The sequence below is a fragment of the Anoplophora glabripennis genome, unplaced genomic scaffold, assembly GCF_000390285.2.
Source record: "Anoplophora glabripennis isolate ALB-LARVAE unplaced genomic scaffold, Agla_2.0 scaffold415, whole genome shotgun sequence".
Lineage (NCBI taxonomy): Eukaryota > Metazoa > Arthropoda > Insecta > Coleoptera > Cerambycidae > Anoplophora > Anoplophora glabripennis.
This window is the reverse complement of record NW_019416502.1, coordinates 137,127-155,522: the sequence shown is the minus strand read 5'-3', so window position 1 is coordinate 155,522 and position 18,396 is coordinate 137,127. Positions and strand designations below refer to the sequence as shown.

General features: G+C 35.0%; 1 protein-coding gene across 1 annotated transcript in view; it reads left to right on the top strand.

Annotated features, from left to right (window-relative positions):
- Window positions 1–18,153, top strand: part of LOC108909437 (homeobox protein SIX1-like) — a 63,225-nt gene extending 45,072 nt beyond the window's left edge. The window contains exon 5 of the mRNA XM_023454762.1: window positions 16,943–18,153. Coding sequence (XP_023310530.1) covers window positions 16,943–17,180 — 238 coding nt within the window. The 3' untranslated portion in view covers window positions 17,181–18,153. The remainder of the gene's footprint in view (window positions 1–16,942) is intronic.
- The last annotated feature ends 243 nt before the right edge of the window (window positions 18,154–18,396 follow it).

Sequence of the window (18,396 nt, the reverse complement as noted above, 5' to 3'; positions counted from 1 at the left end):
AACCCGCCAAAAAAAAATCTAGTGGGGTTAAGTCAGGGGAGCGTGGTGGCCATTCAAGAGGTCCTCTTCTGCCTATTCAACGATTTGGGAAAAACCATTCACAAAATACAGCCCGTCGCGGAAAATCAACTTCATGAAGTTCTTGCTGACAAGTTAAACGATAGGAGAACAAACGCAACACTGTGTGGCAGGTACCGACTGATACTCCCATCATTTGTGATAAAACACGTACAGAAGTTCTTGGCGCATTTTCCATTATTTGTTGGACATTTTCTTTTAATTCTTCAGTCCGCTTTTTAGGTCGGCCGCTTCCTTCTTTTCTTGTTACACTGCCCGTTTCACGAAAAACATTAACACAACGCTGAACTGCACTTTGTACTCAACAACGCCGGGAAATTGATTTTGAAATTCTATGAAACATTCCTCAATAGAATACTTCCATATTCCATCAATCTTGCGTCCATTTCTAAAGTAGGACTCTATGATAAACACTTTTTGTTCTTGAGAAAACACCATTTTAAACGCTTTTTAAAACGAAAATATTCAAATTGATAGCGGCGATATAGCGCTTTGACAGATGACATTTAAGTTCATTTGCTATACGCTACGCCCTACGTCCAAATTTTCAGAACCAACTTGACCACGTTTTTATTTGAACGCTCGTTACATCTTTTATACTTCCGTTTTTTCAAACTTTTTGGATACTTTACTTCTTTACTTATTGTAGCTCGACTAATTGTCTGGTCTGGATACTTATGGTGAAATAAGTCAGCAGATGGCAGTATACATTTGTATACTGCCATCTGCACATAAATAAAACTTCTGGGTTGGTTTTCCTTTTTCTACATAATTTTTTAAAGTCTTCATATTCGTCATACACTTAATTTCAATAATACTGTCTTCACAGATTCCATTTTGCAAAGCATTCTACCACATTTTTTAAATTTTTTCCCAATCTGGTACTTACCAGTTTTCCTCACTTCATCCTCGCCTTGTATCATTGGTTTTGCACCGACTAAATTCAAACGCTCGTGAGGCTATCACTCTGACATATCTTAACTCATGCCAAAACAGCTTTGATGTTGATCTCGTCTCTTCTTAAACTTTCATGTCATCTTCATCAGTCAATACGAGTTTTTTTTCAAAAATTAGTAGCAGGACTATTCTTTGTATTTCAGCACCAATTTATGCATGAATAAATTTTTGATCATAAACACAGCATTTTTGATATTTTATTAACTCGCAGTTGTTGAGCTTTCTTTTGTTTCCATCCTCCTAGAAACTATTCAAATGCCTAACGGTTCCTGATTATGGTGTTGGTAACACAAAGCTAAGCAACTGATAGTTGGGAAACACAAAATATTTAAACGAAGACAAATACTGCTGATATTGTCGAAGTATAAATGAAACAAAATGACATTTACATAGATGTGACGTAATTTGCTCTGATTGGTGTTCAACCTATCATGGCGGTTTGCTGTATTTTGTAGTTTCATTGTATCAAAAATATTGTCAATCTCGCTCATAATATAAAAATAAATACGTTTTTTATAATACATGAATCATATTTCATTTGATAAATACATAATTTTAGTGATTCCTAGTTACTGCTTATTCGTCTTTGGAAGGGTAGTCTATTTATACTATAAAATACAGAGTGTCCCGAAATTCATGCAACAAAATTTGGTCACAGATTCTTAGGACAAATTTAGGGGACCCGTATTTTTTATTTTTGCCAAGTGGCCCCCTCTTTCGGAGTTACTGTCCCCTGAAGTCCGCATATTTAAATTTCTTAAAAATTATCAGTCCACTAGAAAGCCATTAAATTTACAAACTTTTTGTTTCTTTATCCTTTTTTCGTAAAACGCAATGTTTTCGAGAAAAATGTCAAAATGTGATCGAATGCATATCGTGATTCCCCATTTTCCTCAAAAATATTGCGTTTTACAAGACAAATATTAAGGGACAAAAAAGTTTCTAAATTCAATGGCTTTCTAGCTAACTAATAATTTAAAAAAAAAATCTAATTTGCGACCAAATTTTTCTGGTTCCAAAGACAAGGGGGCCCACGAAAAAGTCTTACGGGGGTTTCTCATCAAAAAGCGTAGCACTGAGAGATTCCACATGTCATAAAATCCCTGTGTACCTAATTTAGTGATTCTCGTACAACATGGTTCTGAGATATAAAAAAATGAATATTCTTGGGGACGGACTTCAGGGGGCTGTAACTCCGAAAGAGGGGGTCACTTGGCAAAAAGAAAAAATATGGGTCCCCTAAATTTGTCTTGAGAATCTATGACCAAATTTTGTTGCATGAATTTCGGGACACCCTGTATAGAGCGCCCTATTAAAAACAAATGTCGGTAATGTTATAGGTCTGCAAATATGGTTAAAAAAAAATAGAAAATGTTGCAGAACATGACAATTTCTATTTACTAATCGACCTGCTTCAGCGACTTTTTTAAATCTAAACTGGAAAAAAAAATTAATTTTGTTCCATCATTTTGGGAGACAATGTATAGTTGGGCCTTTAAGCATCCAATATAGACGTGTTGGTACTGTCATTGTCGATCTCCCTGTACACGAAAAAGTAAATTTTCAAATCGCGCTGCTCCAAATCAAGAACTATGCGCTTTCCATTATTTTCACGGTCTCCCACAGTCTAACAATATTTATTCTGTCGCTTTGCGAAGCTGTGTTTGTTCACTGGCCGCCGAGAGTGGAACAGGCCTAAATATAGCCCGACATACGCGCACAACCGCCTGGGAAGCCGGCAGTTAGGCAAATTGATGGTTAAATAAACACTTATTAGGGCCTTTTCTCTTCCTAGGCCGACCGTGCACCACCCCGGGGGGGCGGGCGACAAGTGGTGCACATGTGTTTACCAAATTCCGCCAGGAATGCTCGCCCTGACGGCTCTGGGGTCCCCAGAGTGACGTTTTGACTTCTTGCGCCCGGTGGTTGAACCCTGGGATGTGTTCCTTTTTTCACTTGATTGATGCCAATGATGCCACGATTGTGCGTTTCGTCTTTACGGCTTCGAAGAGACGCAAAATATATCTTTAAGGAATTGGCTTGTATTGGAAATGGTGCTGATATGTCGCAATACCCAGTATATAAAATGTTAAAACTTTTATTTTTAGTTATATTACTAATGTTATTTAAAGTGGGCGCCAATCTAACTACTTTTTTCAAAAGTTCACCAAGAGTTCCTCAGAGATGAATTCTTTGGCCACTGTTACTTTTATTACCTATTCATAAATGACTCTATATGATTTTACCCTTAATTCGCAAACACTAGAAAGATCCAGTAACAAGTAAAATGTGGCAACAGTACGATCTCTTTGTCAAGGATGATGTTAGAACAACAAAAATACCATATGTATATTTCTATGAATTAACATTATTTGACAATTTCAATATCAAGTATGTGTTTTTGTATTTTTTTCGCCTAGCATATGTGAAAATGATTCAAATTGACCCTAAAAATATGACCGAAAGCAATACTTATCGACCCTTTTGATATTTGATGAACATTACATTTTATTAATTTATTATGAATGAATATTTATAGTAACTGTACAGTTATTACATTTAGTAACATTTATAAAATTTGGATAATTATTCCCCTCGCGTTTACTAATTGTCTCATTTTCTCAAAAAATGATTTGACCGCTCCATTTCAGTCATCGGAGCCTCAATATTATCTGACTGATCCATTAAAACAGCATGATGCGACGTACTACTAGAATCTGGAATTGAAGTGTCATTGTAAAGAATCCTGTTCGCTAGTTCATTTATGTTACTTAAACTGTCAGCAACATAACTTCATGCAATTGTGGCTGATTTCCACCCACCATGTCTCTTGATAACACATCAACTCCTGTATTAGCCAGTAACGTTGCCGATGTTCTTCGGAATGAATGGCCTGTATATCTTTCAGGATGTTCTAGGTCCAAAAACTGTGCAATTTTATTAGGAATCATAGAAAGGGTATTCTTGCCGACTGGTTGGTTGTAACAACTACCTGCTGATAGCGCATAAAAAAGCGTGAAATTTCAGTTTTAATTTCCAATCTAATCTTGATATATTTCTTGAGAATTTCTAGGTGAGAAACGGAACCCAGACGAAAAGTAATTGTAAATGTACGTAATATACCATTTTTAGAATCTGGAATTGTAACTACAATGTCATCGAAATTTTTAAAATTGACGTCCAAAGTAAATTTGTATAACTCAACAGAACGGCATGCTCCTGCAATGCCTAAGACCGTCACTACCTTCATTAGCAAATATGTGTTATCGGGTGCCTGAACGAGAAAATCGTTGATTTGGTGTATAGCCGTCATTCTTACGTTTCAAAAATGCTCTCAGTTTGGGATATGTTGATATATCTACGTCCTCCTGTCTGAAAATCATAATTAAAAACCAGCAAAATTGCAACTTTTATGTAGCTATGATTATAAACACCTTAGAAACGACAAAATCCAAACAACCAAGGCGACTTTGCAAGATTTCGAATAATGTCAAAATGAATCGATTAAGAAATGTCAAAAAATAAAACCTAATCTTTATTTCGTGAACCATAACCAGAACTGTGGCACCAGATAAAATGTTATACACCTTGCAGCAGTCAAGTATAATTTACCAGTCTCGGACTCTATTGCCAGCTCTCGCTCCGCTCGGGCGCAAAATTGTCCTCGACTGGTAAATAATACTTACCTCCTTTATGGTGTAAATAGGTATTTCGTTAAATATCAATTTAAAACAAAATTTGGAACCAAAACAAGCAGCAAAAGTGTAAGTTAAAATGAATGGTAACTCAGACAATGACGACGAATTTATGAATATTCCACCGAACTTGCAAGAGGAAGCTAGCAGTATTTCTCTGAATTTGTTACTTACAAAGTCAAGACAACGGTTCGAAAAGTATTATGAATTTTTCAATAACTGAAACAGGAATAAAAAAATCTAAAACTTAACAGAAAATGTACTACTTGCTTATCTATCAGAAAGATCAAAGATTGTAAATGAACGTGCACAATGGTTTAAATTTTCAATGCTGAAAAGCATTTTTAAAGTCGAGGAAAATATTAAATTTAATAATTTTATTTAATAAGTTCGAGCATTTTTTGAACAAAATTCTGTAAATTACCTGCCCAAAAAGTCTAAAAGTTTGACTCAAGAACATGTATTAATTTTTTTAGGGAGCACATGATGTTTTTTACTAGCATTGCACTGTAGGTTTCTCTTATTATGGGACTATAATACGGAGTTTCGGACTTTGTCGTCGAAATGAGTTGTTGAATATGAAACTTGACCACATAGATAATAGAGGAGACATATTGATTGTTACAGTTCCACAAACAAAAAATAATATTACAAGAACGTTTAGACCTCTTTTATGCACGCGTTTTTCTCCTCTCAACGCGGAATTGCCAAAAACGCCGCGTTTCAAGATACCCTGAATAGAGTTACTACGATTATGCATTTTACGCTCGTTTATTTGCTCTCGCGTTTTCAATTCTGTCGCGATGGCTTTACAGAACGCTTGGCGACACGCGTTCCGAAAAAGCACGAAAGTATATCGGCGTTTTTATGCAAAGCGCTCTTTGTCGCAAGTCCAGTGGCTCTGTCTGTCAAGAATAGTTTTAGCACAGTTTGTTTTAGTTTTAGTTTAGCTATTGATCAAGTGGGACATGGATGCAATGGACGCAATTGAATTCTATTTCTATTAATTGGATGTACTGCCCATCGCCTCTTACGTTTTCTATTACATATTTTTTTATAGCACAAATACAATATACACGGATCCATTTTCATGTACTTCACTGACTACTGTGTGGCATGAAACTGGCGACAACTGATAGAATACGCGTGCATAAAATGGAGCAGAAATATACAGCGTTTTTCTCAATTTCGCGTTGAGAGGAGAAAAACGCGTGCATAAAAGAGGTCTTACAGTTACAAACAAAACGTGAATGAATTGAATCTACTTACAATATACAATATGTTTCCCTTAGACCTTCCCACACTGCTGATAATCGCCTGTTCATTTATTACAAGAATAATAAATGAACAGTGCAACCTATCGAAAAAAATGTATTTAGCAAAATTCCACTTTTTTAAACTGCCTGAACCTAATACATGAACAGGCCATTGCTTCTGCCGTAGTTCCACAACCCAACTAGCTAACTTTCGGAGTGATTTACTAACACTCAAAAAACATGGAGGTTGACGGTTGGTGATTGATTTTTCAATTTTCATTTTTAAATCAAAAAATTTCATGAACCGAAATTCAAATTTATCTAGGGAAAGTACAACGCTCCACTGACTTAATTTTATAAAAAATCCAAGCGCTTGACACCTGTACAGGCCCCAGCGTCGTCGAGAATACCCAAATATTTACCACTGGATTCTTGGCGTTCTATTTTGGGCAATTTCGTAACAATTTCGAGGCTATTGCCCTGCCTCTAGTAGGTGTAGGAGGTGATACGAAAATAAAGTAAATACACTTGTGGGAATGACGTCCGCGTATTTACTAAAAATTGGGTTTTATTTTAAAAACCGCTGAGTGACAAAACAAATGATGTTTAGGTTTGATTCTACGGATTTGATTTGTTACACCGAAACTTTTATATAAGAACACGAATCCTTATAAATTCAAGGTGCAGGTTTAATAAATCAGTAATCTTCAGTCAACAAAGCCTTAAAAGCCGTGGGTAGGAACCGATTTTTTTTTTTCTATTTATTTTAACAAGGATACAGATGATGTATTAGTCCACATTTCGGTTTACTTTCAGAAAAATCTTCAAAGGTTTCCCAATGTTCAATAAATTTTATATTCTAGTAGGTAATGACTAAGTTTAGATCTTTTATTTTTGCGTCTTGTGTTACAGATCGTAAATTGATGCGAACTTTACTGTACTGTTAAAACCATTATGGATATTTGCGGACATATACATTTTTTTTAAATTCGTCTCGTAGACATTTCAAGAGTCGTATTAGGCTCGCTCTCTGTTTCCATTTCAGTCCTCTACTAGACGTGATCGTGTGTATTTAAATATTTACACGGGACCTTCCAATTTACAGATATACAAGCTCTTAATATATTAAGTAAAAAAAATAAACCCAAATATTTTTATAAACTCTTAAGAAACGTATTTGGAAATTATGATTTACTCAAGTCCATCGTGAAGGTCTTCGTTTTTCTGAATATCGAGCAGCAAATTCTCTACATATTCTTGATATTACTTTGTCAAATAAACAACAAATGAATTACTTAGTATAATTTAAATAATCTCCAGGCATTTTTATTTAAATTTTCGGCAAAAACTGTTGCAAGCACAATAATTTGACAACTAACTTGACAAATGTCAAGTTATTTTAATTGTTTAAGTGTTTCTGGTCATGGCCAATTTGATAAAAACTGTCAAAAAATAGAAAATTGCAAATATCTCTAAAAGTAGTAACGTCAACCCTAACAATGCTTATATGGCTTGAAAGAAAATTCCAATCTGCATACGACAGAGTAAAAAAAATACAGAGTTCCATATAAGTTAACAAAATTATGGCTGTTTGAAGTTATCAAAATGTAACAGCAAAAATGAAACACATAGTATTTAATGTTTTAATTTGTTGGTATACCATAATTTTGTGTTAGCTATGCCCTTTACAGGCACCAAAAATCAACTTGATATCAGGCTCCTAAAAAGAATTACTAGCATCTCCACGGACCCTTGCATCTGTCAAATTTTATCTTCAAAAATCAATATCTCAAAATCTATGACTCCTAGGTATAGGGAATATTTAATAAAGTGACCCTCAAATTTCACGTAGAATCCAAAAATTCAATAAGAAAGTTAATGTTGACTTCCGGTATAACCGGAAGTGCCATAAAGTTCTGAATATTTTGGCTGTGTTGGCCCTACAGTCTTTGCTAGGTTGCCAAATTTTCAGAATTAACGGATAAATACTTTCCGAAATATGGATTGTGGCGATTCTTGGTGGGACGTTAAAAACGTATTTTTTATGCAGTGAAAATACACGTTCTGCAAAAATTTGGTACGCGGATTGGTATGAAGATAAAATATTCCAAATTCTATTGAGTTCACTTTTTTATCACTTTATTTCTATGAAAGACACCATTAGATTTTAAACCAAGCGTACCGAGTTATTTGCCCCCACAGTACCTAATAATTGGGACACAATTGTATAATTAGGTAAAATTTAAAACGAGATTATGTACACCAGTACAAGTAGAAGCAGGGCCGAACTGGATCCTTGAGGCATTCCTGAGGTTCCTAAATAATTCTTGGAATAATCAACAATACGTGTCAAGTAAAGAGCATGATTTTAACTTAACTATTTTCTTAACTATTAATAAAGTACTAAATTTGTAGTGAAACAAGGTAGTGATATTATTTTATTTAAGCTTACGAGACGAACATCTTAGTTAGATGCCGAAACCGCATTAGATTCACGTATATTTTCGATTTTAGGGAATCATTCCGTATTTTTAAGCGTTAGATGCGTAGATTTCGGGTTACGAGATGAATGGTGTCGAGTTGGCACGTATCATATATGCGATGTCGTCTAAAATAGCACGGGCTGGGGGCTATTCTCAGATTCCAGGTCCGCGCTGTATCGTCATCCGATACTTGACACTAGAAATAGAAATATACACGTAAGCCGAACGGACTTCTTTTCTTAAAACTCGGCCGAATTCTTCGAACCACGCTGAGAATTTTTCGGAAAATTTGAGATGCTCTTTTATGCATTTTGCAAGTGTTTAGAATACTTCGAATGGTCGTGTAACGTTTTTGTCGTATTTGACAGTACATACTAACAGTCAAAATGATATTTACAAAAATCGATATAATTCTACGAATATTCTTGAAAAATTGGTCATTTCTCGCGAGAATTTGCGCGATCGAAAATAAAACGTATGAAGTCTTTTTATTATACTCACGCGACTTTTAAAAACAGTTCGCAGATAACGATTCCATAGGAACAGTTCCAAGGAACGGGTCCAAAGTAACGGTTCCAAGAAATAGTGCCAAAGTAACGGTTTCACAAAAGCGGTTCCAAAGTAACGGTTCCGTCAACAGTTTCAAAGTAAAGGTTACAAGAAATGCCTCTAAAATAACGATTCCACGGTATCGGCATCAAAGAACGGTTCCGAAAAACGTTTCCACAATAACGAATCCAGCAGGAATTATTCAAAACTAACTGTTTCACAGTAAGGGTTCCAATGTAACGTTTGCAAGCGGAACTGTTCCAAAGTAACGGTTTCCAATGAACGGTACAAAGGTAATTATTTTAATGGAACGGTTCCAAAGTAACGGTTGCAAGCGGAACTGTTCCAAAGTAGCAGTTTCAAAGCAACAACTTCAATTAGCGGTTGCCAAATAAAGATTACCGATAGAATAGAGAATAACCGGCATGTGGTAGCGGTTACAAAGTGGCATTGTTACAAAATAAAACAGTTACGAAGTAGTAGTGACATTGTAGAAGTTATTAAGCTGCAATAACAATCTGACTGTGTATATTTGAAGATTTTACAATCTAAAGTCATAAAACATGTCGTTTTTTACTTTCTCCTGTATTTTTATTTCTTGTTTTGTTGTGTCTGTCTGTATTTTCATATTATCTGTCTTCTCTTTCTTTTGTAGTAATAACTCTGGCTGTCGGTCACCCATCCATCGCGTCTATATTTAAAGATTTTGCAACCGAAAATACTTTTCATGCTTTTTGTAATTTTTTGTTTCTCCTTATCTTGTTTTGTTGCGTCTGTCTTTATCTTTTCATATTCACTCTTGTCTTGTTCTTGTCTTTTAATTACTCTACTCTAATGTACTCTCTGTATTTTGTCTTGCCTTAACTATTATATCATCTTGTCATTTCTTATCTTCTGTCTACTTTTATTTTTCTCTTTCTTTAGTTTTCTCTATCTATCTGTTGTCTTGTCCGGCTATTGCGTTACGTTTTGTTGTTCTCTCGAGTTCATTGACGATTATTGGAAAGTTTATAAAAAAGTCTTAGTCCCAATACTCCCAATTTAGCCGTAGCTTTTGTTCTAAAAAATTAAACCTACACATTTTATCGTGCACGTTTATAACCATTCTAACCTAAGTCATAGTCCTAAAGTCGTAAGACCTGACCTTGAAAGTCCCAAACTTTTTAATTTCTTATGACTAAGACTAATACCACGAGTACCCGTGCGCGGGACCGCCTAGCCGGGTGTCTTGGCCAGTGGATTTGGCATCACGGACGCAGGCTGGAATTTGGATGGGTGACCTAAGGCAGGCTCGGGGACGTGGCTGTGGCAGCATCACGGACTCAAGCTGGAATTTGGATGGGTGACCTAAGGCAGGCTCGGGGACGTGGCTGTGGCAGCCTACCAGAGACCTGGGTCGCCCAACATTTGTCGCATGCGTGTGGTCCCCGATAAATGGTAATGAGAACAGAGCAAAGAAAATCTCTGTAACTCAAGACCATGCTATCATACATAAACTGTACGAGACTTTGCCACCAAGCCACCCGTGTAGTAAATAGGATGGTTTGAAGAAAAGTACTCGAGTAATGAAGGAGGGTGTACGAAGGGCCTAATAAGGCCTAAGTGCCGCGGTGGAAAAACAATTCCACCACCCTCCCACATACATACATACCCATGCCCAAATGTCCGTCATTTAATGAAAAATTCTTAAAATTAGGTGAAGATAAAATTTTTATAAATGAAGAAAAAATATTAGTATTGGAACTAATGTTAGGGTTAAGATTAAGGTAAGGTTACGACTAAATTAAGACTAACTAAGGGTTTTTTATCTTTAATTTAGGAAATGTAGAGTCTTCCCATTACAAACGTTTTTATGCTGGAAAAATCAGAGGACACTCATGAGTCTAAACGATCCCAAATGCGTACTGCATCTACGGTATTAGCTGAGGCAGAATAAGCAAATTAATCACCTACCAAGTCACCCGATTTGAATCCGCTCAACTGAAGCTTCGAATCAGTAACAGGACCTTCCAGGACGCCGCGCCGCGATAATTTTTAATTCTCTCCGCGTCGCCCGGGGGGGTTTAGAAGCCCCGCATTGTTTTCCCAACAACGGGCTGGCAGTTTGCGGGCTTGGCAGGGAAGCGGAGCACTCGGTGGAAGCGGCGGTGTCGGGTTTCACCGAAACAACGAACCCCCTGCGCAAACATCCTCCCCCACGACCGCCGATGTGTACACGGGAGCTTCCCCGAGACCTAAATGGGTTCTGTTAAAACGCAGAGCCGCTCTTAGCGAACGTATTGACGTAATGTCTTCGTCCAAATGGCGGCGACGGACGGGGTGGCTGGATGAGAAACTTTGTGACATAAATAAAGAGTGTGACAATATTCCGTCTACATGGAGCATAGACTTTATAAACTACAGGACTTTTACTCAAAGGTTATAGGTATTATGTATTTTTTGTGCAGGTATATCGATGTACCGTTATTTGTTTTGCCTGCACTAGCTTCATCTGCCTTGCACACATCAGCGCAATTTTTCTAGGCCTCTCTTTCTAGGGCTAGTCCATAGGTTGTTTATAAGGTCTATGACATGGAACTACCGCAGTTCCTGCGATCATAATGAGCAGTTTTAACTAAACTTGTCTCTTTCTTAAGTTGTTTCATTTAGCCACTAGAAGGCATCAAATTGACCAAAATAAATATATTTTTTTTTTTTCATATAATTTTAAAATGCCTTGGAAGATTTTAATGAAATTTAGTACCTACACTAATATTTTTATATAAATGTCTCTTTATTGGATTAACAGAACTTTAAATAAAGGACACAAATCTTCGCGAGGATAATACGATATATGCTATATATAGTTATTATATTGTACATAGTTTACACACAACACATTTTTGAAGGCGTACGCATCTTTACCCGAATTTGACGCGCAATATCTCCGATGTTCGAGGTCTGTAGGTTCGCAGTGTGTACAACTGCAAGTCAATTATTGGCGCTGTTGCCACATCTACATAGTCTTTATGCGTTCATTAAATATAATTTAAAACTACTTAAATATGATATTTTTATGTTGTTAATTAGTCAATATGTATGCTATGTGCATATGAGTAGATTTCTTTGCTATATACATAATGCTTATCCCAAATAATTTCAAAAGAATTTAATTTTTTCAAATTGGCAGCGGGCTTTAGTCCCATAATAGCCCAGTCATTAAAGACATGAAAGAGCCTGTTTCGAGAAAAAAATACTATTAGAAGTTTCTCTTCGGAATATTGTTCGGAAAACTGTTATAAATAAAATATCAAAAAATCAACTCGAGGCTAGTTGGGACACTTTGTTTTAAAACAGTGCTCAAAGTTATGGAAAAGTGGTTTTTTGACTCACGTAAAAAAGCTATTATTCGTAGCGAAAATAAGTTTATACAAAAAAGGTGGATATTAAATAAGCCTATAAAATGAAAAAAGTCCGATTAAATTCCGATCATTTGTTTATGCACAAGAGCACAAAAATGGTCGAAAATTGCTGTTTTCTTCAATTGCTAATAATTAATGCAATTTTCATCGCAGACACTTGTAATTCAGGATTTTTTAGGCTTTTTACACCCTTAATAAGTGGTAGAAATTTCAGCTCGAAAGCTTCATTGGTTTGACGTTGGCTGAATTTGTTATCTAAGAAGATGCTATTTTTTAATTCATTTTTCCCAAGCTCACAGGCGTTGTAGGGTTTTGATCATTAGTTGTTTTTGTACCTAAATAGTTGTATTGACATAGACATTTACCGAGAATTTAGTTTTTCAAATTTAATTTGTTTAAAATTGACTTTGAAAAAATGTTAATATTTATTAAATTGTTAAGATAGGTAATTATTATAAAATAAAATAGTAACCTCTTTACTTTAGTTTTCTTCGAATTTAAAAAAAAAATCGTTGTTGTAAGTTGATTAGAAGCTGAGATAATTTTTTTTATTTATTTAATCGCAGTGACCTTAATTATTAATATTAAGAGCCGAAATTTGGAGAGAATATACATTAAGAGCTATATTTTCATGTCCTACATTAACATTAAGGTGAATTCAACTATTTAATTTCGAAAAAGAAGATAGCGGCGATGCGTTCTATTACTTGGTCTAGCGAACGAGTGGGGAAGGCGAGGCTTAGCATGCGCGCTTAACGATGTAATAAATATTAACATTTTTTCAGTCATTTTTAAACAAATTAAATTTGAAAAATTAAATTATCAGTAAATGCATATGTCAATACAACTATTTAGGTACAAAAACAACTAATGATCGAAACCCTACAACGCCTGTGAGCTTGGGAAAAATGAATTGAAAATAGCATCTTCTTAGATAACAAATTCCGCCAACGCCAAGCTAATGAAGTTTTTGGGCTGAAATTTTTACCACTTATTAAGGGTGCAAAAAGCTTCAAAAATCCTGAATTACAAGTGTCTGCGATGAAAATTGCATTAATTATTAGCAATTGAAAAAAGCGGACAATTTCGACCATTTTTGAGCTCTTGCGCATAAACAAATTATCGGAATTTAATCGGACTTGTCTTATTTTACAGATTTATTTAATACCTACCTTTTTTGTATAAACCTTTTTTTCTCTATGAATAACAGTTTTTTTACGCCAGTCGAAAAACTACTTTTTCATAATTTTGACCATTGTTTTAACAAAGTTTCCCAACTAGTCTCGAGTTGATTTTTTGATATTTTGTTTATAACACATTTCTGAACAATATTCCGCAGAAAAACTTCTAATAGTATTTTTTCCCCGAAAAAAAGCTGTAATGATTGGCCTATAAGAAAAGCATAGGACTCCCCCTGCGCTCCTCACTTCCCTCGGACCCCGATATACCTCCTTAACACCCTGTATCTTGAACACAGTACCCTATTCTGAAGCATCTTGTATAAAACTCAAAGAAAACAGAAACGAACAGCAGCAATGCTGTCTTCATCGTATAATTAATAATTTCATAAACGCGAATCTGACAGTTCTGACGTCGTCGGCGGTAGCAGCGAAAAAAGTGGAAGCCTCGGTGATCCGTCTGCAGTTTGTTGGTGGCCGGTGATGAGCCCCGTACGCCCTGCGTCTGCGGGTGTCGAGTTACTCGCTGAAGACAGCCCGCAGCTGCAACCCGATACCACGAAGCGAACTTTTCTGCGGTTAAATTTACCCCCAGCGAACGTAGATAGCGACAAAGAGCAAATACTGGAGTTTCGAGGAGCGAAATGATTCACAAAAATCAAATTTTATTGCATCTAGGAGAAAACCAGTATGGGTTTGTTTGGTCGCTGGTTTTTATACCTATTATACACCTAAACCAACTCTCGAAATTTGTTGGTTAATTTTGTTCAATTCAATTCTTAATCAAACACTAGAAATTCTGAATCCTCATTTTATCTTAGCTTTTGATATGCTCTTACCTTACAACTTTGCCATGTTTCCTCACTTTAATAAAAATATGACAACCACAAAACTATACATTTGACAGAAACAAGGAAGCAATAGAACCCCCTTATCTTTAAATAAGCGCTTGATAAATACGTTACAATTTAAAAGAATCGCCACAAATGTCAAAAAGAGCTGTAAAAGTATTTAAAACATTCAGGTCTAATAGGCGAGCGGTTCACCCCTAAATAGATGCTTCTAAATGAAGGTAACCGACTAAATGTTTAAAACAAAAACCTACAACATGGAACTTTTTTTTATTTTATAGTGTATTTTTCTGATAATTTATATATTTTTTTTTATATTTTTCGGCGTGGTCAGTCAATTGTTATAAACAAAAAAGTTGTAAAAATAGTTTTTGGATTGTAAAATGGACCAAAATAAACACTTTTTGTTCTTTGAGAAAAATTCGAAAAATGCTTTGTTTCCGAGATATTTACAATTTCATGTGAAAAAAGTGACGAATTCGACAAACTTTCGGAATTTTTTTCTCAAAAACTACTGAACAGAGTTTAATTCTAAAAAAAGCATAACAATCGGCAGATCTACTTTAAGACATATTTTTTTGGTATACGTCAATTATTTTATTGAAGGTCTAAAGCGAGTAAAAAAAATCTTTTAAAGAAAATCATGATAAACATACGCATCAAAATGGCGGCGTCAGTGGCGTTACGTCGCGCGTGAAACACTTCAAAATTTCTTTTTACAATATTTTGGACTAGATTATATATACAGTACTACATAATGTTATTAGGATATTTTTAATCGATATATAACAAAAACATTTAATGATTCAATCGGCTAATACGAAAATAACCATAATTTTTCCTACATTTATTATAATTAAACGTAATTTTTGCAATTATTTAGATGCGTTAGATGCTTCAAAAATATTTTTGTTCATGTAGTGGAAAATGTTCTACGAAAAATTGTAATTGTTTGTCATCGAACCTGGAATGCTGTGTAGTCTGTGCGTGCTCAGATGAATGCCAGAATGTTCCATCCGAAATTAATTATGAAACGCTTATTTCAACTTAAGAACTTGTCAAATATAACGAAAAAAAATTTATATATTTTTATTGCTCTTAATATTTTTGTAAAATAAAATAAAATAATTACCCTATACAATAAATTATCCAATAACTTTTTTATTTTTCGAGACAGCTAGGTCAATTATTATTATTTTATTAAGTTAATTTTAAGATTTTTTAGTTTAGTTTTGTATAACTTTCAAGTCAATTTTAGTCATTTATAAAACCAAAAATCGAATATTTAAAATTTACTAATTACTTGCAAAAACTTTACTCCGGCTATAAAACCAAACAAAATGATCTTTTGAACATTTGTACTGTTAACATGTATCGATTAAAAAAAGTCATAATAATGTTTATTGTAAATATAAACTAATCCAAGATATTGTAAAAAAAATTAAATTTGAAGTGTTATCATAATTTTCTTTAAGACTTTATTTATTCGCTTTAGACCTTAAAAAAAATGATTGACCCATACCAAAAAAATATAGCTTAAAGTAGAAGATTTGCCGATTATTATGCTTTTTTAGAATTAAAATCTGTTCAGTAGTTTTTGAGAAAAAAATTCCGAAAATTTGTCGACTTCGTCACTTTTTTCACATTAAATTGTAAATATCTCGGAAACGAAGCATTTTTCGAATTTTTGTCAATAAACAAAAAGTATTTAGTTTGGTCAATTTTACGATAAAAAACTATTTTCAAAGCCATTCGGCGAGTAATTTTTTTGACTTTTTTGTTTATAACAACTGACTGACCACGCCGAAAAATATAAAAAAATATGTAAATTATCAGAAAAATACACTATAAAATAAAAAAGTTTCATGCTGTAGGTTGTTTTAAAAATTTAGTCGATTCATGCCTTTTTAGGGGTGAACCGCCCGCCTATAAACGTTAATTCTGACACTCGCCTATAAATGGTGGCACCACTGGCAACAATCAAAATAATGTGACACTATTGCCACAGAGGACTATGTGCTATTGCCGCGACTGTATTTTATAGTCACTGAATTAATAAATATTCCTCTACCAAGGCGAGATCTATAAGTTTTTGTATAAATTAATACTGGAAAAAACATTCCAAGAAGTCGTTAGATGGCGCTGTATTACTTTTTTCCGTAAATCCTGATAAATTAATAGCGTTGACTGAAGTATTGTATTTCAATGGACGCAAAAAGCCTTATTAGTTTCCTCATAAATCGACTGAACTGATTCACAAACTTACTAGCTAAATGTATCGCGTTTTTTTTTATTTTATAAAACCATCTTCGATCCTTTGTATCTCAAAAACAAGAAACACTAACCCCTTGGCCTGCAGCAAATACATTGATTTATATTCCACCAGAATTTATTCCACTTTTTTCCTTTTTCGAAACACCCTTCATAAAATGTCACCTTCCTAAACGACTCCCAATTCTCTCAGTCGCACTAATCACTGTCATCCTCTTTGCAGCACCCAGACGAACCCCGAGAAGCCCCACCTTGACTCCAGCGGCTCGGACAGCGAGGCCGAGGCCCAGAAGATGGCTGCGGCGGCGGCGGCGGCGGCGGTGTCGTACGCGGCGCCACCCAACATGATGCAGACACAGATTAACCCCTATCAGACCATGGGGCCGCCTACAACGTACCCCTGCCACCAACCCATGTACCAGACCCCCCCGGAGATGCTGCACGACTACCAGACCTTGTGACAGTGGTTGGCCGCCCCTCAGGACGCCACCGCCGTCGCTGGGAACATGTAGATAGCGATTATTAGTGAAACAATTGTTGCGGGGCGCCTCAGGAGTGTTCTTGAGGGAGACAAAATTGTTGTGCGGTCGAAAATTGTCTGTTAAACATCATTTTTGTTCCCTTCTATACCTTTTTAAAGTCGATACTTTAATTTTTTCTATATGCAAGTAAGCTTTAGTTTGTAATATAGGTAGAAAATTAATGGTGTACTTCACCTACTTGTTTGTAGAGAAAAATACGTAAAACTAACACGCTTCTGATGCGTTCCTACAACGGTATTTATATACTGAATTTTGAAAAAAATTCTGTGTTATTTTTCTGAATGTGTGCAACTGACGGCATGCAGTTTTTAATTGCTGAAGAGCAGTTGCAAATATTCCTCTACGACGAACTTATGTACTTAAGCGCTCTGATTTTTGTTCACATTTCTGCAATTTGTAAATATTATACAGAATTTAATTTAATTTTGTACTTAATATTGTGAATTATGTATAAAATTGTTACAGCCTTAGATACTATTATATTTATTTTTATCTTAAAGATATCAACTTGTTTTTAATCCATTACTGGATTTTGTACTACAATACTCTTATTTCGATTAAATTGCATTTTCCCCTACACCATTCTTTAATTATTGTTTAAATAATCTATGGATATATCGCAAATGCATAATTAAATTGAAAGTACCCAGGAATTGCAAACTTAGGCAGGAAAATTCTAGATGGCGACTCCTGTGCAAGGGTCAAATGGATTTTATGGTAGTGTCGCCATCTAGCAGACTTACTCTTAAGTTTGAGTGATTGTCCATCTATGGGTGGAGATATTAAGGAATTTTAATAATGTTTATTATGAAACTAGACATTATCTGTATAGGCCAGTCATTATTGCTTTTTTTCGGGAAAAAAATACTATTAGAAGTTTCTCTGCGGAATATTGTTCAGAAACGTGTTATAAACAAAATATCAAAAAATCAAACTTTGTTAAAACAATGGTCAAAATTATGGAAAAGTGTTTTTTTGACTCGCGTAAAATAACTGTTATTCATAGAGAAAAAAAGGTTTATACAAAAAAGGTAGGTATTAAATAAATCTGTAAAATAAGACAAGTCCGATTAAATTCCGATAATTTGTTTATGCGCAAGAGCTCAAAAATGGTCGAATTTGAGCTCTTGCGCAT